The following is a 24,488-nucleotide window of genomic DNA, read 5'->3' as shown; positions in this document are numbered from 1 at the left end:
ACTGCCCATCTCTTTATCTCACTATGTAAGAGCACTTTTAAGCTCTATGCTTCAACATGACAAAGATGAGGTTTTCAAAATTCTGTCATGTATGTGTACCCACCAATTTTAATAAAAACGTAAGGTGAACTGTTCATTCCTCTTCCAGACATACTACTTTTAAAGTTTTAGCAATAATTTAATTCTTAAATTATACTCATTTTCTTAATTTGGTACTTAAAAAAAATTCTGTTCTATTTTGACATTTAAATTTTTCATTGTTACTTATCTCGGTACTTAAAAGCTAATGTCGTTAACATTAAAAGTTGGCCAATTAGAACGTGCCATGTCATCAATGACAAGGCAGGTTAAACGGTGATGTGGCTAGTTGACCAGGGTTGATTGGCCAAAAATCATTAAAAAATATTTAAAAATTGTAAAAGAAATATTTTAAAACGAAAAAACTTAATAAACTTCAGAAAATTTTATAAAATTAGTAAAAATTACATAGAACATTTTAAAATTTATTTTAAAAAATATAAAATAATTTAAAAATATTAAAAAGTTGTAAAAGTTCTTAAAAATTGTAAAAAAGTATAAAAATTGTTAAATTTTTAAAATGTAAAAACTATTAAATAATTTAAATTATTTTGAAAATAATTATGCAATTTTAAAAAATAATTATAAATTGTAAAAATCATAATATTTATATTTTTAAAATGTAAAAATTATTAATATTGTTAAAATAAAGAGACTGAAGATTCATTCCTACGTCCATGGGTTACTATGACTGATTCATGCATTATTTAGTTAATTAGGCCCGCCCCATTCTCTAATTGAAAATTTTTCAATAAAATGAACTAAAACTTGATTTAAAAAACAAGTATTGAATTTGAATATTAGAAGATAACTGTAAGGAAAACCGCAAATTTTCTTATAATTTTAACAGTTTTTTTTTAAATATTATGATTTTCACAAATTTTAATCATATTTATAATTTTTTACACTTTTTTATTTTTATAATTAATTTTAAAATTTTCTAAATGATTTTTTACTAATTTTTATAAAATTTTTAAATTTTACCCTTTTTTTTAATTTTAAATAATTTTTAATGATTTTTTGATCTGTCAATGACGATCAATGTAAGTCAACAGTGGGTCAACTAATCAACATGCCACATCGATGGTCAACTTGCCATGTCATCATGATGTGGCTCGTTCTAATTGGCTAGCTTTTTTTTTTAACTCTATTAGCTTTTAGGTACCAAGATGGGACAAAAAGAAATTTAGGTACCAAAGTGAAAAAACATGTATAGTTTAAGGGCTAAATTGTGAATAAATCTTACTTTTAAGTATACTTACTCATTAATTAACTTAGAGCAAGATAGTCGGGGGTCAAACAAGAAATTAGCCTTAAACAATATCAAGCAAAACCTAAATCTATACAGAGAAAAAAAAACCCATAAATATGAAATGACAACAACTTCATTTTGCACAAAAAATACAAAGTAACTGAGAAGGAACGACTTCACGTAGACAATGTCCTCATCAGGGTCATCACCATCCCAATATTTGTCTTCTTGAGCTGAATCAAATGATTCAAATTCATCATCATCTTTATCTACCACAATCTTTTTCTTGGCCATTATTCTATCTAATATTGCAATTACCTATAAAAGCTTATCAAATTTGTTGAGGCAAGTTTTTGAAGTGACTTGGTAAGTGCCAGTCAAAAGTGACCACTTCCATCGAACTTGCGACAATCCAACAACTTGCCATATTTTGGAGTTGGCAATTCATTGAAACAAAATCTTTGAGCTTTGAATGGTGTTGATATTTTAAATGCATGGAAAATCCATCTTTGAAGACCAATCCATTTAAAGCAACTATCCTTGAAGATTGGATTGGCCCAGATCAAACAACAAAACCCCTTGGATTGTGGAGAACTTATCAAGGTTGCATTGAAGAATTCTTTGAAAAATGAATCTCCATTAGTTCACTTTCATATTGGACTTTATTAGTATATTATTTTTGCTATTTTGTAGTTGCTATTGTTAAGGGTTTAGATTGTAATTTATCACTAATATGTTAGCAAGTCTTGAAAACATCAATATATTGAGAAACTTATAAGAGAGCATAGAGAGCACTTTATTGTTCATTGAGGAACTTATTTTGTGAGTGCGTTTGAAGAGTAAACAAATTATGTTTACAGTCTAAATTCTCAGGTGAGAATTTAGAGATGAGTGATGTAGTCTTTAGATACAAAAGTGGGGTCTCTATACTTGGAGAGTGATAGGGTTTGATTCACTTGTTGTATTGTGGTTTAAAGATAGTGAAATTACTCACTAAGCTAAGCTCTAAAAACGTACGAAAACTAAACTATGTAAACAATCTTGTGTGTTCCTTGTTTACTTATTTCTCGTAGTGGCAACTGAAGTGGCCATTATAGTTAGGCACTTCCATTCAACACATACAGTTCAAGGTAATTAACAACTTTAGGCTCCAACAATTGACATCAGAGCTATCCGTTTAACACATTTAATGAGGATTATTGGTGTTGTTAATTACTAGAAATGGAAGGATCTTCGACTACCTATCACCTATGTTGAAGAGTGGAAATTATCCCTAAAGGAAGGTAAGGATGAAGGTCTACATCATGTCTATCAATGAAAGAGCATGATGCTCTGTGATTACAGGTAGGCAATCCCCTATGGTTGAATCTGTAGCGGCAAAAGTCCCTAAATTTGAACTAAAATGGACTATTGAGGAAGAACGTGTTGCTAATGCCAATTTTAAAACTCTATATGCCATATTTTATGGTGTTGATCTACAAGAATTCAAAAGGATCTCTAAGTGCACTATGGTAAAGAAGCTTGAGAAATTCTTCAAACAATCCATGAAAGAACCAACACAATCAAGCAATCCAAGATATAAATGTTGACCACCAAATTTTAAGCCTTGAGAACGCATGGCTCATAAACCATTGGTGAGTTTTATTCTAAACTTTACGACTTTTCAAATTAATATTTTTCTTTTTAAGAGGAGTATTTCGATACTAAGTTGGTGAGGAAAGTTCTGAGGTTATTGCTTGAGAGGTTCTCAATTAAAGTGATTGTTATAAAAAAGGCTAAAGGCTTGGAAACCTTGAAGATTGATGAATTGATAGAGTCACTAAAGACTTGTGATATGAGTCTAGATGAAACCAAGCGAAGAAAGATCAAAGATGAAATAAATATTTCACTGCAAGTAGCAAATGAAGTGTCCACTACCAACACTGTTATGATCAATGAACTTAAAAAATAGATTGCTTTGCTCACGCAAAACTTCAATAAAGCCTCTAAGAAGTAGTACAGAAGATCGAGACCTCTAAAAACAACCCCAAGGCCAAAAAAAAAAGAGTTTTTTATCAAAAGAAGAGACTAAAAAAGATAAGAAGAAAGTTCAATTACAAATAGTTAAAGCCAAAGTTAATCAAAAGTCCAATTAAAATTTGTATTCTAATCAAATACAATGACTCAAATATATACTTAATCATATAATATCTCAAACAAAAATATTTCCAGCACAATTTCATATGAAATGGCTAGAATACCCTTATACGAAAAATTTACACTTTAATTCCTTTTTTTACCTCTTATTACACTTTCATCACAAAAAAATGGCACTTATCAAATTCAAACTTCATAAATCATATTTACTCTCTAATATGTGTCCCTAGGTGGTAAAAATTACACTTATTTCCTTTCCACGATGGAAATGAAAAAATTACAAGTTGATCCCTGTACTTTTTAATCATTTCCAAATTTAATCCCAAAGTGATTTTCATTGTACGAACTCATATTCCAAGTCATTATCATGTCAAATAATCATCAATAACTCATATTTTCTCAATTTGGTCAAATTGTATTTTAGTTGTTCAACTTTTTAAAATTTATGATTTGGTCATTTTCCATCTTTTTTCATTCATAATTTTCTAAATTGATTTCCATATCCAATATCACTTCAATTCCTTGAAGATTTTATTTGTCTGAATCATTTCTCTATTTCCTCTAAAATTTCTTGTGTCTAATCTTAAAATAGTACCAAAAATTTAAAAGGCGTTTTAACCAAGAAATTGAGTATTCGAAATTTTAAACTTGAGACACATTGGACATTCCCCTTAAAGATAATTCGACTTGCAACGTATCTTTTAGGAATCGAAAATCTCCTTTGTTTAAAAAAAGAAACCATGAGAAAATACTTAGAGAAGGAAAATGAGAGGAAGAAAGGTTTCTGTGCATTGAAGTAAGCTGAAAGGTGTGATATTTATAGAATTGAGTGCAATGGTAAATAGATAAAATCTAGGTAAATCAAGGAAATCAAGTAGAGTATATCAAGGAAGATCAGAAGATCAAGCCAGGTCTGTGTCTATAAATAAGATTAAAGAATTAAAAAAAAGACCAAGCTTCGTGATATTACGATGTATAAGTGTCACGGGGCTAGATCTTTCGTCTCGCGATCCGTGCGGCCTTAGGTGATCTGTTCATTCCAAACTCGCCTAAGTCAGCGTTAACACCACAAGTGAGGATTGATTTAGAATTCCTCTAAGGCACCAATTTGTATAGTGAAAGCAATTTAAGCCAAAAGAAACCACAAAAGAACAACAAAAGCCACAGAAAGAATGCACGAGACGTGTTTGAGTAAATACTCTCAATATTCTATTACTCTCAAGAATAATGAAACAATGAATACAATGGTGTTAGCACAAATGAGGGGGAGGCTCTCTATTTATAATTGAGCTCCCCCAAAACCGACGGTCAAAATCAAGTTACATCGACGGACGAGATTAATCATATCCCTTAAATTATGGGATTTACAAGATATATCATATCAAATCTAATCTAATCTTTACAAGATATTATTCCTATCAATCTTCTAAGATTAGTTACCAAGATAGCCTATGTTGCCGTATCTTCATTATTGGGTCACCTAGGCTTCAATCTAACAGGTTTCTCCAACAGTTTACCGAATCGGGCGAGTTCTTGTGGACTAAATGATCCATATCTAAACAATAGACTTCCATTGGATGCATTTGGTGTAATGACCCGAATTTTTACAGTTATCGAAAAAGTACATTTTCGAGTCTCCGTTTCTGAAAAATAGATTCGTAAATATTTATTAAAAATATTTACGAATTTAAGAGAGTGATTAATTAAAGTTTAATGAAGTAAATTAGCTTAAATAAAGGATAATTAGATAAAAGGATTAAATTGAATGAAGTGTGAAAGTTTAATTATAGGATAAAGAAATTGAAAGGACTAAATAAGTAAATAAGCCAAAGGAGTGCCAAGTGCATGGCAAAAATAAAATACATGTGTAATAAGTATTATACATACATTTGTAATACATGTATGTATTTACTTATTATTTAAGTAAATAATTAATGTATTTATTATTATTAAATTGATATTATATGATGAATAGATTAAATAAAGACAAGTGTATGGTAATGATTTGGTACAAATGTATTAATAAAAAAAATACATACATTTGTAATATATGTATTTGATATTAAATGGATATTTATTATTTAGTGAAAAATATTTATTAAATAAATAATTATATTATAATATATTTATATGATAAATAAATGTAAAATGACAAATGTATGGTGAGGATGAAATACAAATGTAATAATATATGTGTGCCCAAATGTAAAATAAATATTTGATATTAAGTAGATATTTAATAAAGTCATTATTATTATTATTGTTATTATATATTATATATATAAAGTAAAACAAAAGAAAAAGAAAGAAAAAAGAAACAGAGAATGAGACGAAACAGGGGAAAGAAAGGAAGCAAAGAAAAATAAAAGGAAAATTGGGATTCTTGAAGCCTTAAGCTTTATTAGTCAATGTGGTACCAGAAATCTCGGCTAAGAAAGGACAAGACAAAGTCAACGGGAGTTAGTTCAGAAATTACGGTTTGTATTTCTATAATCGGAACTTAATACTTAAATTGTTGGATTTATTATTTAATATATATATGTAGTAGGTGTTTTGAGATGATTATTTGAATTGGATTGAATATTGATTATATTGATTATATTGAATTGATTTATGAATATATGTGAATGTTTGAATTGAAATGAATATTGATGTGGAAATTGAATAATAAATATGTTATATTGGAAAATATATGTAGTTGGAAGTGTGATGAAATTGATAGAAAAATGTGATTATTGTGAACTTGAATATTTATTAGTGAAAAGTGAATGGAATTATATTGAATTGAAAATATATAGTTAATTAATTAAAATATAAATTAATTGAAAATTGAAAAGTGAATTAAATACCCTATTAACTAGTCGGGCTAGTCGGATATAGTTGGCATGCCATAGGATATGAAAGAGTACGGGTTTTTTCCGGCCTACTGACCAGGCACTTATGTGCCGACTACTGTTACCGTTACCGTTACTGTTACCGATTCGGCACTTTGTGTGTCGAATACTGTTACTGTTACCGTTATCGATTCAGCACTTTGTGTGTTGAATACTGTTACTGTTCTGGATTTGTTCCGATGAGGTACTCTGTGTACCGTACTGTTACTGTTATTGTTCCAGATTCGGCCGATGAGGCACTATGTGCAGTACTGGTGTGTTGGTTGGATCCGTGTGTCCGTCTGAGTCCGAGTCATGTGAATAGGGGTAAATAAAAGTATAAAATAATTGATTATTACTGAATAATTAACTGTTACTGGATATTAGACTGTTACTGAATAACTGAATATTACTGAATAATTGATCATTATTGAATAATGGATTGTCACTGAATGAATGACTCTTACTGAATAACTTAATTTTTACTGAATATCTGATTTTACTGAATAATTGACTGTTACTGGATAACCGATCAATTGATCGATACTAAATAACTGGTTATTATTGAATAATTAATTGTTACCGAATAACTGACTGTTACTGAATAAATAATTGTTCTGAGTGTTAATGAACATTACTGATTGATTAATTGCTATTGAAAAATAATAAATGATTTGAAATTTAAAGTAGACCAAAATATTGGTTGGAAAGTGAATGTTTGAATTCTCATTGAGTTTGAATAGTTCAATATATATTTGAATTCTCATTGAGTTTGAATAGTTCAATATATATAAATTAATATGTTTTATAATTGTTTAAGTGTTCAAATTATAGAAATACCACTGAGTGTATACTCAGCGTACGGTTTGTTTCCGTGCGCAGGTTAAGTTAAGGCTAGACTGTTGAATCAGCATCCCAGGCCGATCTCGAATTCAATGAGGTAAAGTATGTTGAGTATTGATAATGGCATGTACCTAGAGTCATTTAGGTTGTAAAAGTATTGATGAAATAAGTAAATTATGGTTGGCAACGGTATATAGTATGAACTTTGAAATTTATTAAAAATTCGTAGTGATTCTAAATTAGTTTTGAATTGAATTTACTGTTCATATTGGATCACGAGGGCCCATTAAAGGGACGACATCTTAAAACTAGGATGAGTGTGAATATTTATTTTAATTAATGACCAGAATTGGACTGTACTGACTGGTAATGTCTCGTAACCCTGTTCCGGCGACGGTATAGGGTTAGGAGACGTTACATTTAGTGCGTTGGTCACGGGCTTTGAACTGCAGCCAGTGACATAAAGGGGTAAATCCATCATTTGCATTTGGATTTGGATTTTTAGGCCAAATTTTTGTGCATATGAGCCCGTCCACTCATTTAACACTTACAAGTTTTATAAACAAAAGACAAAAAATTTATTCAAGTGATGTGAAATATCACTTTATTACAAAGAGGAGAAGGTTAATGCATCCAATGGCCGGCTAAAAACAAATAAACAACAACGACAACAAATAGTAAAATAGTAGCACTAACAGTTCCAAGATCCCCCTAAAACTTAGCACTCAGTAGCTCATTCTTCCCTTCTTTTTGGACAAAAATCCAAAAAGCATCAAGAATGCATGAGCCTGAATATCAGCCCTATATTGAGCAGTGAGAATCCTCCTCTTTGTGAGATACTTGATCTGCTTATCCAAATACTTAAAATTTCTTTATTGAAATGTTGTAACAATCTAGCATGCTGCATTTGAGTGTACATCTTCCTCAGAACACTAACACTGTGTTTTCTTTTCAACCATTTGCTGGAAACTTAAGTTTAGATTGTGGTGGCTCATGGTTATCATCCTTTCCGAACACACTCTTTTGACTTAACATGATTTGGAAGATCAGTGAAGGAAATGACAACATTTGTCTCTTGTTACTTTATGTTCCACTATCTTATTAAAAATAAGCTGGCCCAAATCGAACGGGATAAAAGAGGCTACCTTGTAAAGCAAAACTGTCATTCTCTTGTTCACACACTGTTGAAAGGCCATTGTTTGTTATTGATTAATTTGTAATTCCAACTAAAAGTCGTTACTTAGTTAAGTAGTTAGGGACTAGAGTGTTGATATATAAATAAGTTGAGGGTGTAACTTAAAGTTTTATCCTTTTATATCTTAATAAAAGTGTTTCTTCAGATTGTTTACATTTCCCTTTTTTTAACGCCCTAACTATTGATGCAACACCCCTGCTCTATTTCTTTGTGTTCATCACCAGTGTACCAACATCTGACGACGGTCGCTAGTGTTTTCCAGCATGGTATCAGACCCACCGATGGCGCTTCTTCTTCGGTCGTTGTGAGTTCACTCTCCGTCTGTCTTTACTATTTACAGATGCGATTCTCCTTTTTTTCTGCATTTTTTAGTTGCTTGTGTGCTAGCTGCTGGTTGTTGATTGTTTGCGATGGTAACTCCTGCAAATTGTGTCAATTTTAATCATCCATTATATTTGCATCCATCGGATATTCCAGGTACACAATTAGTTTCTTATCAACTTTTTGGACCTGAGAATTTTACTGTTTGGAGTCGTGCAATGCGAATCGCACTGTTGGCAAAAAATAAATTAGGTTTTGTTGATGGTTCTTGTTCTAAAGAATCGGTGACAGCCGATTTGCATCTACAATGGGATAGATGCAATGCTTTAGTGTTGTCATGGATTTTAAACACTATTAGCAATGAGCTTTCGGCTGGAATAGTATTTGCTTCTAATGTTGCTTCAGTTTGGACTGATCTTAGTGAACATTTCAACAAAGTAGATGGTTCTTGAATTTTCTTTTTGCATCGAGAAATTACTTCTCATAGTCAGGGGATTACATCAGTATCTTTGTATTTTACTAAAATGCGCTTGTTGTGGGATGAGTATGATGCACTTGTGGCTTTTTCCTCTTGTGGTTGTTGTGAACATTCAAGGCAGAATGCTGAACATATTGTTCAGCAACGGTTATTCTAGTTTTTAATGGGTCTAAATGAAACTTATAATGCTGTTCGTAGTCAGATCTTGTTGATGATCCCATTTCCCATTGTTAGTCAGGCTTATTCCATATTGATGTAAGAGGATGCTCAACGATTTCATGCTTCAGGACCAGTTACTTCTGAACCAACATCGGCATTTTCGGCTAATGTCACTCAGAAGAAACGGTTTAATGGTATTTGTGACCATTGCAAAGTTAAGGGACACAAAAGAGAAAACTGTTTCCGGTTAATCAGTTATCCTCCCGATTTTAAGTTCACCAAAAGGAAGAATGTTAATTCTAGTAACTCAGTGGTGACTAATGTGATTGCAACTGACACGGTGGACAAAATGGCTAATGTAGACTTGCACACCATAAGCTCCCGTCTTCACACAAGCTCAATATCAACAAATATTAAGCTTGTTAAATAAAGAGTCTGCTGTCGCGCCTGTTGCAAGTTTGGCCGAGACTAGTTTGGCAGGTATGGTGTTACCTTGTGAATGGATATTAGACACTGGTGCTATTAACCATATGTTGTCTGGCTTTCATTGTTTAGAATCTGCTGTTTCATGTGTATCATCTCCATCTTACGTTCGGTTACCTACTGGTTCATCCTCGCCAATCATACACACTGGTTCTTACACCATTTCTCCTGATGTTAAATTAGCCAATGTGTTGCATATACTAGATTTTCGCTATAATTTGCTTTCCATTTCTAAGCTTGCCAAAAACCTGTATTGTTTTGTCTCATTTTATCCCCATTTTTGTATCTTTCAGGATCTCTCAAGTGGAAAGATGAAGGGGATTGGTAAAGAATAAGATGGCCTGTATATTTTTCATCCTTCTCGAACTATTTTTTCCCAAGATACAACTTCAATTCTGTCACCAAAGTCTGCATCGACCGTAGGTAACAACTCATTTTGTACAACTACAACTACTGATTCGTATTTACTCTAGCATCCCCGACTTGGTCATGCTTCTATTTCGAGGTTGAATAAAATTCCTTTGCAACCGTGTACTTTTTCTAATAGTACTTTCATACAACAATGTCCTGTATGTCCTTTAGCAAAACAAACTAGGCTGCCATTTCTTATAAGTAAAACTAGAGCTGAGACAACATTTTCACTTATTCATTTAGATTTGTGGGGTCCTTATAGAGTTTCAACCTATAATGGACATAGATATTTCTTGACTATTGTTGATGATTTTACTCGTTTGACTTGGGTGTATCTTTTGTTTTTAAAAAGTAATGTTTTGGTACAGCTCAAACAATTTTTTCTTATGATAGAAAATCAATTTTCTGCTTCTGTTAAAACTCTACGGAGTGATAATGGAAGTGAAGTTTTCAACACTGCGTGTACTAAAATTTTCCGCACAATGGGAATTGTACACCAAAGTTCTTACACTCTCACTCCACAACTAAACGGGGTGGCTGAGCATAAGCATTGACATTTACTTGAGGTAGCTCGTTCTTTAAAATTCCAATCTAATATGCCTAGCAAATTTTAGGGAAAATGTGTTTTAACATCCTGTTTTATTATTAATCGCCTATCGACTCCTCTTTTAGATTGGAAAAGTCCTTTTGAGGTCTTTTACAAAAAAATTACCGGATCTTTCTTGTTTAAAGATTTTTGGTTGTCTCTACTATGCCACTACGCCCCATTATCACGATGAATTTTCTCCAAAAGCAATACCATCTGTGTTCATGGGGTATTCTACTGTCCAAAAAGGCTACGTTTTATTCAACCTCCACACAAAAACTTTTTTTGTTAATCGGGATATCATTTTTCATGAAAATATTTTTCCTTTAAAATTTCCAGTTCAGTCACTTTTTTTCTTCCCCACAACTGATAATACCATGTTTCTTGACCTTGATGATTCTTTTCCTCTTTTCCCTAATACCATAGCTTCATCACTAGATTCCTCATTCATTCCTCCTGTTTCTTCCCTCGATTCCCCTGTTGTTTCTTCTTCCACTACACAACCCTTCCGTTGCACTTTGCTTCTACCTAAACGACCACAGTAGATGCTAGATTATGTTTGTTCTAACCAATCTTCTGCTTCTTCCATTGAGACAGGTCCGTATTCCATTTCTCAGATTTATTCTTCTTCTCATTTACCATATCATTCTCACTTTTTTGTTGCTAATATTTCTGCTGTTACTGAACCTCAAACTTATCAAGAGGCTATTCTGGATTCGAGGTGGATTGATGCAATGAAACAAGAAATTTGGGCTTTGGAAGAGAACGGCACGTGGGAGGTGGTGTCTTTGCCTCAAGGCAAGATTCCCATTGGTTGCAAAGGGGTTTATAAGGTGAAATATCAATCTGATGGCTCCATTGAGCAATTTAAAGCCCGACTTGTTGTAAGGGTTATCGGCAGCAAGCAGGATTAGATTTTCAAGAGACTTTTACTCCAGTCGCAAAGCAAGTTACTGTTCGTACTGTTATTAGTGTTGCTACTATGAATGGTTGGTCGCTCCTTCAAATGGATGTGTCTAATGCGTTTCTTCAGGGGGATTTGTATGAAGAGGTTTATATGGACCTTCCAGAGGGCTTTCGTAAACAGGGGGAGCATAAGGTGTGTCGTTTACTCAAGTCTTTTTATGGTTTGAAACAAGCTTCACGAAAATGGAATTTGAAGCTGACTGAAGCACTCTTACATGGTGGATATGTTCAGAGAAAGCATGATTATTCTTGTTCACAAAAAAAACAAGGTAATAAAATTGTTGTGCTACTTGTTTATGTAGATGATTTGTCAATTACCGGAAATAATATTGGGATGATTAATGGGTTAAAAAGGGTCCTTCATAGCAGTTTCAAAATGAAAGATTTGGGAGAGCTGAAATTCTTTCTTGGTATTGAGATAGCGTGATCAAACAGAGGCATTGTTTTAAGTCAGAAGAAGTATGCATTGGAGTTGATTTCGGATGCTGGGTTCAGAGAAGCCAAGCCGGCCAGCACACCTCTTGAGCAGAATAGGTGGTTTACCACAGCCGAATATGATGATTTTGTGGATTTAAGAGGTTGTAATGACGAGTTGTTGCAAGATGTGTCAATATATCAAAGACTTATGGGTCGATTGTTGTACTTAACAAATACTCAGCCAAATATTTCATATGCGGTTCAGCATTTGAGCCAATTTATGCAAAAATCGAAGAAATCTCACTATGAAGCAGCACTTTGAATTGTTGGTACATTAAAAACAGTCTAGGGCAAGGGATTTTTTTGGCTGCTGAAAACAAAGCGCAACTCATTGCTTATTGTGATTCTGATTGGGCAGCATATCCTATGACTAGAAGATCAATAACTGGGTTTTGTATCAAACTTGGAAATTCACTTGTGTCTTGGAAGTTAAAGAAGCAAAGCACAGTTTCGTGTTCATCAAATGAAACTAAGTATAGAAGTATGGCGTCAACAGTTGCTGAAATAGTGTGGTTAAATGGTCTATTAAAATATATATGCTTTGATCAAATTGATCCAGCCCTGTTATTTTCTGACAGCCAAGCAGCATTTCAGATCGCGGTGAATCCAGTATTTCATGAGCAAACTAAACACATTGAAATCAATTGTCATTTTGTTATAGAAAAAATACGAGAAGGGCTAATTCGAACGCAACGTGTACGGACGGATGAGCAGCTCGTAGATGTGATGACAAAGGCACTTGGAGTCCAACAACATGAGTATTTGGTGACCAAGTTGGGGGTTAAAGATCTTTACCACCCTCCAACTTGAGGGGGAGTGTTGAAAGCCTGTTGTTTGTTATTGATTAGTTTGTAATTCCAACTAAAAGTTGTTACTTAGTTAAGTAGTTAGGGACTAGAGTGTTGATATATAAATGAGTTGAGGGTGTAACTTAAAGTTTTATCCTTTTATATCTTAATAAAAGTGTTTCTTCAGATTGTTTACATTTCCCCTTTTTTTCAACACCCTAACTATCGACACAACACCCCTGCTCTATTTCTTTGTGTTCATCACCGGTGCACCAACATCCGATGACGGTCGCTGGTGTTTTCCAGCACACACATGTTCTGTTTGGGAAAGGAATGGATGGTGGGGTGCAATAGAATTAGAACCGAAAAGGAAATCGAGGCAAAAAAGAAAAAGTAGCAGGGGAGAAGGTTACTACGGTGGATGTTAGCTAGTCAAAGATTTGAGGTTAATTGCTTTTTTTTTTCTAATGGAAATTCAAAGATTTTTGAGGAAAATTATGGGAGCTGGTCTCTTAGGTGAGTAATTTTGAGGTCTTTATAATCCTGTTTTGTGTTAATTTATCCTTTGGTAGGTCTGTTCAGTTTGTTTATATTTTTTTGGAATGTTTGAGCTAAGAGAAGTTTATCCATAATAATCGGCGTTGATATTATAAAATTGATCTGAGAGAGTAAGATGAAAGACATTTAGGAGACCATGATACAACCATATGGTACAGGGAAGATTTCGAGTGGGTTCTGGAGCTTGTCTATACTTAAAAATGGAAATTAGATATGGAGTGAATTAGTGCAGCTAAAGGCAAGGGCCCCGTGTATCGTGTTATATTTGTTGATGGTGATCTTTGTGGCTTGCGTTACAGCCATTTATGAATCTATTTGGTAAAATCTGTCCTACAGACTTATTGCACTCTAATTTTGCTCGCTCTATCATGCTTTTAAGGCCTGAATAGTGATCTTGTTTGGTGTTGTATCTTTTGGTGTCTTTCCAATAAATTTCTTAATTGCCATTCAAATAATAACTCAACCCTAGTCAAATTTTGCTTGGAAGTTTCAATCAAACTTAATCTTCAGCTGCAGATTTTATGCCTTGATGATTGGAGCTTATATTTCTTAGTGTCAGATTATGACTTTGAGCAAATAAACAGTACTAATCTTCTTGTCCATTAATATATGTTATTGCTAGTGGTTCATAATTAAAGATTCAGGTCCTGATTTCAAACTTGTTTAACTTAGAATAAACGATCGGCCCTCAAAAACTGGAGACTATGGCAAGCTTTCTAAGAATTTTAATTAGTTGGTATGATACTTTATGTGGAACCTTTCTCCTTATAAAGTAATGCCAACTAAGTCCTTTAAAAGTGCCATAAATAAAGGTTTATAGATAGAAGAGAAGGTAGAGGTGAATCCTTAACTTAGCTAATTATGAGTAACTAATTAATTTAAAAAACAACCAACTTTAGCAAATAATAAATTAATTGAATGTGTTATAACTAACACCAGAATCGATCCAAGAGACACCTTATATTGTCCGGATGATTATTCGGTGATTGATTATCTATGTGCTTCGTATCCTCCATGAAAAGAATTGTTCATAAAACCTTAACACGCTAAGTTCTTGGCCTCCTCTACCTGAGTCCCTCTACTTTTTTAACTCTCGACCTTAAAATGGATGAACTGACTTTCTTCGACATCACCCCTCTCTTTCTTCTTTGCTCTCATTGGTACCAGACATCAACAAAATGCTAGCTAGATAGATGCTTACTTTAAACAAGATGATTCTTCCAAAAGAAATGGGTGTTTGAATAATTAGTTGTTATTAATTATTTTAGGATTAAGACCTTAAGAAGTATATATACTTCAATTTTAATCCATTATTTGATTATTACAGGCTAGAGTTTAATGTAAGGTTTCAACAATCATTATATATAAATGTCTTCGTTTTTAAGATTATAAGTTATATTAAACGAGATTTGAATAGGTGTTGGATGTAATAATACATTTAAAACAAATATATATCAATTTTTTTAGAAAATATATATTTGAAAATATGAAGAATCTATGAATATATAATATAATAAAAATTAATAAATAATGTCCAATCAAGCATTTTCATGACAACTCATTTATCCATAATTGAAATTTATGGTGATCCGAAGTCTTAAATATTCATAGATGTGAGCATGGCATGGGTTTATGAAATGAATAAGAATGAACAAAGTCGATTTGACCAAGTCTCTTTTCTTTTTATTCCAAGGCATGGGGCACATTGCCTTGGCTTAGTTGCTTTATACTTGCACCAAAGCTTGCCTTTTATTTTAATTATTTTTAATGGAAAGTGGGATTAATTTATTATGCACAAATCATTATCAAAGCTTTGAAAAATTTCCACTTTGTATTCTAAACCCATTTTTGAAAACAATCTTTTTATCCTTTAAATACTTTATCTATTTTTACATCTTTAATATAAATATATATTTTTAGTATACTTCAATATAAATGGGTTAATGTAATTTAGGTGTAAATTGAAATTTGCTACTATATTTTATATTTTACTTCATTGATATTTGTCGTCATACATATGAATTGTATATATTTTTACTCTATATTGAATTTTGTCTTTTTGCTTTTGTTTGATTACTTTTTTCTTTATATACAACACTTAAAATTATTTATAATCATTTTCTATCCGTTAAATAAGAATATAAATGTGTTTCAACATACTCAAGTTTAAGTTCTTCTACATTGACAGAAATGTTGATGTCAATTAAAGACTCAGTCGACAAAGTTGGTTTTTTTTTTGTTGCATTTTGCTATTCAATTTCAAATAAATTGAAGTTAAATTTTCATATATATTTTATATATATATTTATTTATTTTTAACGTTAACAAGGTAAATAACAAAATGTTAAAATTAATAAAATTTTATTTTAAAAAATAAATTTATTTTTTCGAATATATATTTTTATTTTTTAAGTATTTATTTCATTAAATAAAAAATAAATATATTAATTTTGAATATTTATAGATTAAATTATTGTTATCTATTAAAATTGAATATTTTAAATATTTTTCGATTAAGTTATATTTCCAAATCATCAAAATTAATATTAAGTGGTAAATTTTAATTAAAAACATTAAAGTTGACAGTAAAATTTAATAAAGTTCTAAGATTAGTAGTAAAATTCAATCACATAAAGGTTAAGTGGAAGTTTACTCGTATTTTCGAAATGTAATGACAAATATCAATGAAAATAAAGTATAATGACAGATTTTAATATTTATGATGACAAATTTACCCTTTAATCTATATATAAATATATTAAAATCATATAAATACATTATACGTGTATGTGTATATCTATAATCCCGGCATATATTCACTAAATCTTGCATCATTTGTAATTTAATTAGGATTATTACTGTGTTTTTAAGAAAAAAAGATACAAGAGATCATCCAAGTAGAAAAATAACAAAAACATGAAATATGCAAAAACATATTATGACATCCTTTAGATGGACGGTGATTGTGGTGTGATGGAAATTTTTACCTTGCAGTTATATTAATTAATTTTATCGTTACTGTTATTTTTAACCTTACCTGAGGTAAACACACCGACCATCCAAAGACTCCCTATATCTCCATATTGTATATTTTTTATGTCCTTTTTGTCTTTAAATAATGAAATAAATAAATAAATCTTTAACCTTTAAATTTGTGATTATTATATACAAATAAAATAAAATAATGTGTTATTTGATAAATTGAAAAATTAAGTATTAAAAAAAGTTAAATGTTGACTTTTTAATACTGATGAATTTTATAAGCATTAAATTCATATTATAAAATTATGTGGTATAATAGTAAAAAATAAGTATTGAATATATTATGTTGTTTGATAAAAGAAAATATTGATTTTTGAAAATTAATTATTTTTTAAATTTAGTCTTACCAATATAATATTTTAAATTATTTGGATAGTTTTGGATAAATATAACAAATTGAATATTTTATTTTTCAATAAAAATAGATCATTTATTTCAAATATATGATTTGGTAAATGATAAGTTCTAAAAATAACATATTTTAACCTAATTCTTAATGCATTTTTGAGTGATTATTCGATGTTAATTGTGAACTTTATGTTCCTAATAATTTAAATTCATGTTTTGATGTTTAATAGAGTATTTGGAAGCAAAAGGAGCGAAAAACAAGTGAAAATCAAATCATCAGAGCAAGCTACAGGAGCCACACAAGCTGAACTATTCCACACGGGCGTGTGATAGACCGTGTCGATTTCACGAAATTGTGCACCGAATAGCAAAAAAATCACGATTTTTAGGTTTTTCGGGTATTCTAAGACATATATATGACAAAAATAATAATATAGGAGAGAGTCGTTAGAGAATATTCAAGAAAATAACTCAAAAAATACTATTAAAGATTCCCGTTTGACTTCTTTGGAAGTTATTATGAGTTTCTTTAGTTCTTTCGGTTATATTGTGTCTTGAATGTTTTTATTTTTAAGCATGAACTAATTTTCTAAATACCTAAGGAGATGAACCCTATGATGGATTCTATCATTTGATTTTTATTTTACGCAATAAATACTTAGTTTCTTGTTCTCAATTATGTGTGTTTAATTTTTGGTTTAATTTTTCTAGAGTATCGATCCATGTTTGACGTGCTTAAATCAGTGATTGAATAGACTCTGTTTAAGAGTAGATTTTGCGTAATTGAGCGGAGTTGCATGCAATCCTAGAAATATGACGATATAAATTTATCAAATTAGAATCAAATCTAATAGGAGAATCCATAACACGAGTTAATACGATAATAGAGGTTTTAATTTGAAAGAAATTTCAATTAATCAACCTAGAGTCAATTGCTCTTATACTCAAAAGAGATATTTATATAATTTAATGATTTCTACGGATCAAGTTACTAGTAAAGAAATTGCGTAACAAATAAAATCTATGTGAGTTCTTTCACTGGTATTGTTTTGCTCTTGGTTATTAATCGATTATTTTCATGTTTTGTTATTTGTCTTGTTCGTTAGTTAATTAATTTAGTTAATTTTAGTTTTTAATCAATTACTCAAATTATTTGGTTAAATAATAGAAAGACAGTAATTATTAGTGCTTATAGTCCTCTTGGAAACAATATCTTTGCTCACCATAACTAAACTATTAATTGATAGGTGCACTTGTCTTAGTCGAAATTTTAGTTAGTTTTGTGGACATCATTAAAAATAATAAATCAACTTAAAATTTCAACATTAAGGTCTTGTTCGATAAAACTTTGAAAAAAAATCAATTTAAATTTAATATTTTTAATAATTTAATATTTTTTTACATATGTTTGGTAGTCCAACATAAACAACCTAATATTTTTTTTAGGGTGGAAAATAACAAGTTATAAAAGTTACTTATCAGTACTTAATGGAGAATATTTTTAATTCATTCAATTTCATTTTATTTATACGCATTGTTGGGTGCAACAGTAAGACACATTGTATTTCTAAGGGTAAACATATATGTTCGCACTTTGGAGACAATTATGAACCTTGAAAATGGACCATAAAAGGACATGGAGAATACAAAAAATATATTTTACGTTTTTTTAACATTGTATTAACTGCTTTACAATTAAAATATGATTTTATTTAGAATAAGGTGAAATGTTTAAAAATTAAAAATTAAAAATAAATTGTAGTATAATTTTTTTCATAATTTAAAATCTATATTTATCAAACAATTTAATTATATCTAATACTTAATTTTAAGTAATATATTAAATAATTTTTTTATAATTTTTTAGTTTATTAAACAACACCTAACTGACAAGTAACTATCCACTTATTTATCTTATTTTATATTTTTTAAATAAATGTTTATTAATTAAAAATTTAATATTATTATCAAATAAAATTTTTCAATAATTTCTCAAACAAATACATTTTAATAAAAAATGTAATTCAAAAAAAAAAGAGGTAATTTAGTATTTCACTTTTTTGTTAGTTGAGCACTGATAAGGAGCAATCATAAAGCTTGAAACCAATGAGAAATATTGCTGCCCATAATTCATAATCCATAAATACCTCCTTGAAGTCCATGTTTCCCCAATAAGGCTAATGCTTTGATAAAGAATAAAAACTGGAATAAAATAAAAATTATTTACTTTTACATAAATAAATTAAGAATTAATGCTAACTAATATTTAGCACTAACCACATTTAATAAAACAATAATGAAATATTTTAATAGAATCAAGATTTATTTTTTTTCACAACAAAATTTGTTATAATTTCCTTTCATCACTCATGCTTATTTTAAAAGATTTATATTTGATAAATGGGTGGTGTATAGATACATTATCAATAGTTAGATTATTCGTTTAAGCTTAAAGGTCTATTAAAAATATGATAAGGTTTGGACAAAAGTACGTGGTTTAAAATATTGAGCTTGAGCAAAAAAGAAAAAATTAGACTTCAACATTCAAGGCTTGAGCCTAATCCATCCTAACCCGTTTTATACTTTTGAATTTGTTATTTCTATATATTACACAATTTATATCACATAAAACTAATGCAATATAATGTAAAACATTAAAAAATATGTTAAGTTGTCTAATTTTAAAATTTTAATTAAAAAATCATCTAAAAATACTAAATATTAAATTAATAATAATACATGTGAGTTTAAAATAAACTTGAGAATCGTTCAAAAATATGAGTGGACTTGAGTAATATTTTAAATTCATATTTAGGGTTGGATCAAATTTAAACAAACATAAAATACGTAATATCATATATAGACTCAACCGATGTATGAACACCAAAATAATAACTTGTCATTGAAAATGAAATTACTTGGATTTGTATATAAAATTATACATTAGTGCTTGAACAAATATAAACTCTTATTTAATTTTAGTTTATTTTATTATGCTAGCAATATTGTTATTTTTATTTAAAAATTATACTCTAATTTAATTATTATTCAATAATTATTTCTCATTTTTATTGTGAAAAAACAGATACCAAACTTTTTTTTTTCAAAAAATAAATTTTCATTTTTATTTAACAAATGTTTTTCAATTTTCTAAAAATTAAAAATATTTTCTTCGAAGTAGCAGAACCTTAATTTAGGTTTATCCTTCTTTATTTTAAAAGATTAGGAAACTCCTATTTTTAAAAGAAAAATCTTTCAATGTACAAATTAATATCAATGGTGTGTTTCTTCCACTCTCTTACCTATTTTGCAAGTAAAAGGAAGCCACAAACTTCAAAGAGAAGACCTAATATTATACATCCTTTAAATTTCACACATGCTTATATATAATTTTTAAGATATATTTAGAAAAATAAAAAGAAAATAAATAAATCTGATCATGGATTGGGTAATCCGTTAGGCTCAAAAGCCCATTCGAAAAGTGAGAGGTTTTGGGCAAAATAATAGACTTGAAAAATAGATTTGGACAAAAAATAAAGACCATTTTCTAAACGAGTTAGGCTTCAGGTAAGATTTTTTAAATATATTTTCAATTTATTAAAAAAAAATATTTTAATATTTTTAGTGTATTTGATGCCTTATATTTTTTAATTTTGTTTATATATATAAAAATAATATTAAAAAAATTTAATACGGGCAGACAGGGCTGAGGCTCAAGTTTAGCATTTTTTATTTGGGTTGGGCTTGGGAAAAATTTTAAGCCTATTTTCAAGCCTAGAAAACGAGTCTAAAATTTTGCATTGGTTGGGCCCGAACCCTGCCCATGATCAGTTGTAGAAATAAATGGACATCTGATAATTTTTTTTATCCCAACATATGATGTAACTAGACTTGATCATAAGTCGGGCCACTTGTTCAAGCCCGAAAGCCAACTTGAAAAGTGGGAGGTTTAAGAGAAAAATATAAGCCTGAAAAATAGACTTGGACAAAAAATAAGACATGTTTTCTAAAAGGGTAGAGCCTCAGCTAAACTATTTTGTTCAGGTCTAGTCTGAATTTACCTAATTTTTTCTCTCTATTGTTGTTTTGCTTTCATTTTGCTATTATATTGTTATTATCTTCTTGTTATTATTTGGATATTGTAGAACTCTTGTTTTATTGTTAATTTTATTACTATTTTAGAAATATTTGCTTGCTATGTTGCAACTATATTAGTGTTATTTAAATATAAAGATTTTTTAATGTATTTTCAATTTATTTGGAAACATTTATTTTAATATTTTTACTGTATTTGATATATTATATTTTTTAAATTTATTTTTATTCAAATTTTTTGGAAACACTTATTTTAATATTTTTAGTGTATTTGATATATTATATTTTTAAATTTATTTTTATATATAAAAATAATATTAAAAAATTTAAATACGGGTAAATTGAGCCAGACTCGAGTTTAGAATTTTTATCCAGATAGGACTTGAACAAAATTTTAGGTCTATTTTTTTGGGCTGGGGCGAACCTAGAAAACGGACCTAAAATTTAGTATCGATCTGACCAAAACCCGACCTGACCAGATGTAGATGTAACAAATTAATTGTTTATTTTATAAAAGTTTGATTATTTTTGTAGAGTAAGTTTCATTATCTAAAATTAAAAATTATCAATAAAATAAAAAGCTAAGTTGAAAATTGAAACAAAACAAATAGGAAATAAAATAAAATTTTAATGAATTAAAATGAAGCATTGATTAAAACCTAACTAAACTCTCATTAATTTATGATAATAGGTGATCACATGGCTATGACACCAACTGCTCGTAATTATCTCCACTACCAGGTGCAGTTTCTTTAACCCTTAACCTTAAAATACTTCATTCCAGCCTAAATTCAACGCAAAAATTGGAAAAAGTTCCCACGCTCTGTTTTCACTTTTTCTTCTGTCACTTTTCTTGGGAAAAAAATGTCTCATTCGATGGGAAAGTGCCAGAAAATTCGTCGAATTGTCCGCATCCGACAAATGCTGAAGCAGTGGCGAAGAAAAGCCAGCATAACGGCCAGCAACAACACCATCAACAACAACGGAGATGCGCCGTCTGATGTTCCTGCTGGACACGTGGCGGTCTGTGTGGGCACAAGTCTCAGGAGATTTATCGTACGCGCGACGTACCTAAATCACCCAATCTTCAAAAAACTCCTCGTACAAACCGAAGAAGAGTATGGTTTCAAAAACATGGGACCATTAATCATCCCATGCGACGAGTCGTTCTTCGAAGAGATTCTCCGAGTCGTATCCCGATCTGATTCTTCATCAAACTCGGGTCCTTTCTCTACTTTCAAAGATCTTCAGAGATGCTGCGACGTGGGCATGAAGGATAAACTCGGTTTTTTCAGCGAGTCTCGACCGTTGCTTCATGGGGTATCCGACAAATCCGTTTACTGATAGTATGAAGAACTCAATGGAGTTGGAAGACCTGACAGCTATATTATGATTTCCTTGAGTGATTTATGGGTAATTTCTAAGTAAGCTTTTCTAACTAATGGGCAAAAGAAGAAAAAGAGTAAGCTTTTCTAACGCCATAATTATAGAGTTTAATTATGGAGATGGCGAAGAGGTTTGTTTTTGTCTTTTACTTTTTTACCGCGTCATCCCCAACCCTAGTGCAGTAGTATAAATATAATGGTTTTATTATCATCATCTCTTAAAAGTAAATTATTTCAGTTTTATATGGGTGTGATTATATATCTCCATAACTTATTGAAACCCTATAAATACAAGTATACTTGTATAAGATTTGCATATGAAATAATAATATATATATATATGTGAAGTTGTCCATTTCATCTTTTGATATTTACTTTATAACAGGAGGATGCTCTAATCATGGATTTCCCAAAACTAATTTTCTATTATGTTGCTAAAAAATATGCATTAAATTGAAACTCTCAAATTTAAATATACATATAGTATTGGTAGTGGTTGATAAATAAAGATTCAGCTGGGTCCTAATTTTAAAATGGTTTTAACTGATCGGCCCTCAGAAACTGAAGACTATGGCAAGCTTTCTAAGAATTTCAAGTAGTTGGATGTGGAACCGTTGTCTTTATACAGTAATGCCAACTAAGTACTTTAAAAGTGGCATAAATAAAGGTTTGTAGAGGTGAATCCATAACTTAAAAAACAACAAACTTTAGCACATAATAAATTAATTAATAATGCTGATTCTTCCAAAAGAAATGGGTGTTGGATAATTAGTTGTTATCAATTATTTTAAGAAATATATATATGCTTTAATTCTAATCCATGCTTTAATCATTACAAACTAAAGCTGAATGCAAGGTTTCATCATTATATGTTAAAAGTGAAACTTGGGTAAATGTTGTATGTGATAATACATTCAAAATAGGTATATTTCAAAATTTTAAAAATATATATATTTATTTAAATTTTTAAATATTTGTCGAAATTTATGGTGATCTGAAGCCCTAAATATTCATATATATATATATGTAACCATGGCATGGGTTTATAAAATGATTAAAAATGAACAAAGTCGATTTGACCAAGTCTCTTTTCTCTTTATTGCAAGGCATGGGGCATTGCCTTCGCTTGCTTGCTTTATACTTGCAACAAAGCTTGCCTTTTATTTTAATTATTTTTAATGGAAAGTGGGATTAATTTATTATGCACAAATCATTATCAAAGTTTGAAAATTTTCCTTTCTCAAAAATCTCGTTTAGCAAACCTATTTTTTAAAATTATTTTTTTTATCCTTTAAATACTTTTACGTATTTTTATATCTTTAATATAAATAAGGTTAATGTGCTAATTTATCAGTATACTTTGGGTGTTAATTGACATTTGTCACTACCTTTTTACTTCATTGATATTTGTCATTACACATATGAATTATTCCCCACTGCTCCAAAGAGAAGACGAACGTGTCTGAGTTCAATTTCTTTAGATTCAGACTCTATCCAGAATGTGCCTCTCAATCTTGGAGGTATGAGAAGTCCAAGAGGCCAAATATCCCTTAGTCCACTCTCTCAAAAAGTCACTATTGATCCCTCTTCCAAATAAGAATATGCTCTACTGCAAAAGACGAAGCAAACCTTTTTGTCAACTGCTTGCACCAATAGGTATTTGCTCTTTGCAAAGAAACACTTCATCAGAATATCAGAATATAGATGAAAGAAGTTTTGAGAAACAAGGTATTGATGTTATCCTTGAAAACAATGACCTACAACCTTTTGCTTTTGTAAAACCATATGTCAAGGAGGTCGTTTATGAGTTCAATGTTAATCTTCTCAAGTCTGTCAATAAGCCTTCGAGCAAGCTTTTCCACAAGGCCTATGATCAAGTAAGATGGTATAATTTTGGCCCTGCACAAATTAGGGAGTTGCTGCTTCATCCATACTCCATGTTGAGTTGGATGAATTTTATTAAGGGTGAGCATTTAATCGAATTGAGTTAAATCGAGTGAAAAATTTCAAGTTG

General features: G+C 30.3%; 1 protein-coding gene and 1 long non-coding RNA gene across 4 annotated transcripts; both read left to right on the top strand.

The window, feature by feature from the left end:
• The first annotated feature begins 8,097 nt into the window (after positions 1–8,097).
• On the top strand, positions 8,098–13,241 carry LOC107927932 (uncharacterized). 3 transcript variants are annotated; one of them, XR_005906096.1, is made up of 3 exons: positions 8,098–8,681; positions 9,411–9,968; positions 10,112–13,241. It is a non-coding gene; the product is annotated as an uncharacterized lncRNA (long non-coding RNA). The 3 variants fall into 3 exon arrangements; XR_001692536.2 differs by having other exon boundaries at positions 8,107–8,681; positions 9,415–9,815; XR_001692533.2 differs by having other exon boundaries at positions 8,113–8,681; positions 9,411–9,815.
• An 8,503-nt stretch (positions 13,242–21,744) lies between these two features.
• Positions 21,745–22,623, top strand: LOC107927923 (auxin-responsive protein SAUR50). The gene has a single exon (XM_016859049.2). The coding sequence runs from the start codon at positions 21,954–21,956 to the stop codon at positions 22,431–22,433; it is 480 nt and encodes a 159-aa protein (XP_016714538.2). The 5' UTR covers positions 21,745–21,953; the 3' UTR covers positions 22,434–22,623.
• Positions 22,624–24,488: the final 1,865 nt, after the last annotated feature.

The sequence above is a fragment of the Gossypium hirsutum genome, chromosome A12 (genome assembly GCF_007990345.1).
Source record: "Gossypium hirsutum isolate 1008001.06 chromosome A12, Gossypium_hirsutum_v2.1, whole genome shotgun sequence".
NCBI classification, from domain to species: Eukaryota; Viridiplantae; Streptophyta; class Magnoliopsida; order Malvales; family Malvaceae; genus Gossypium; species Gossypium hirsutum.
This window is presented reverse-complemented; position numbering and strand designations above follow the sequence as displayed.

What these genes read in the sequence shown, in the direction of transcription:
- LOC107927923 (XM_016859049.2), top strand. Translation starts at nt 21,954, where the DNA reads ATGTCTCATTCGATGGGAAAGTGCCAGAAAATTCGTCGAATTGTCCGC.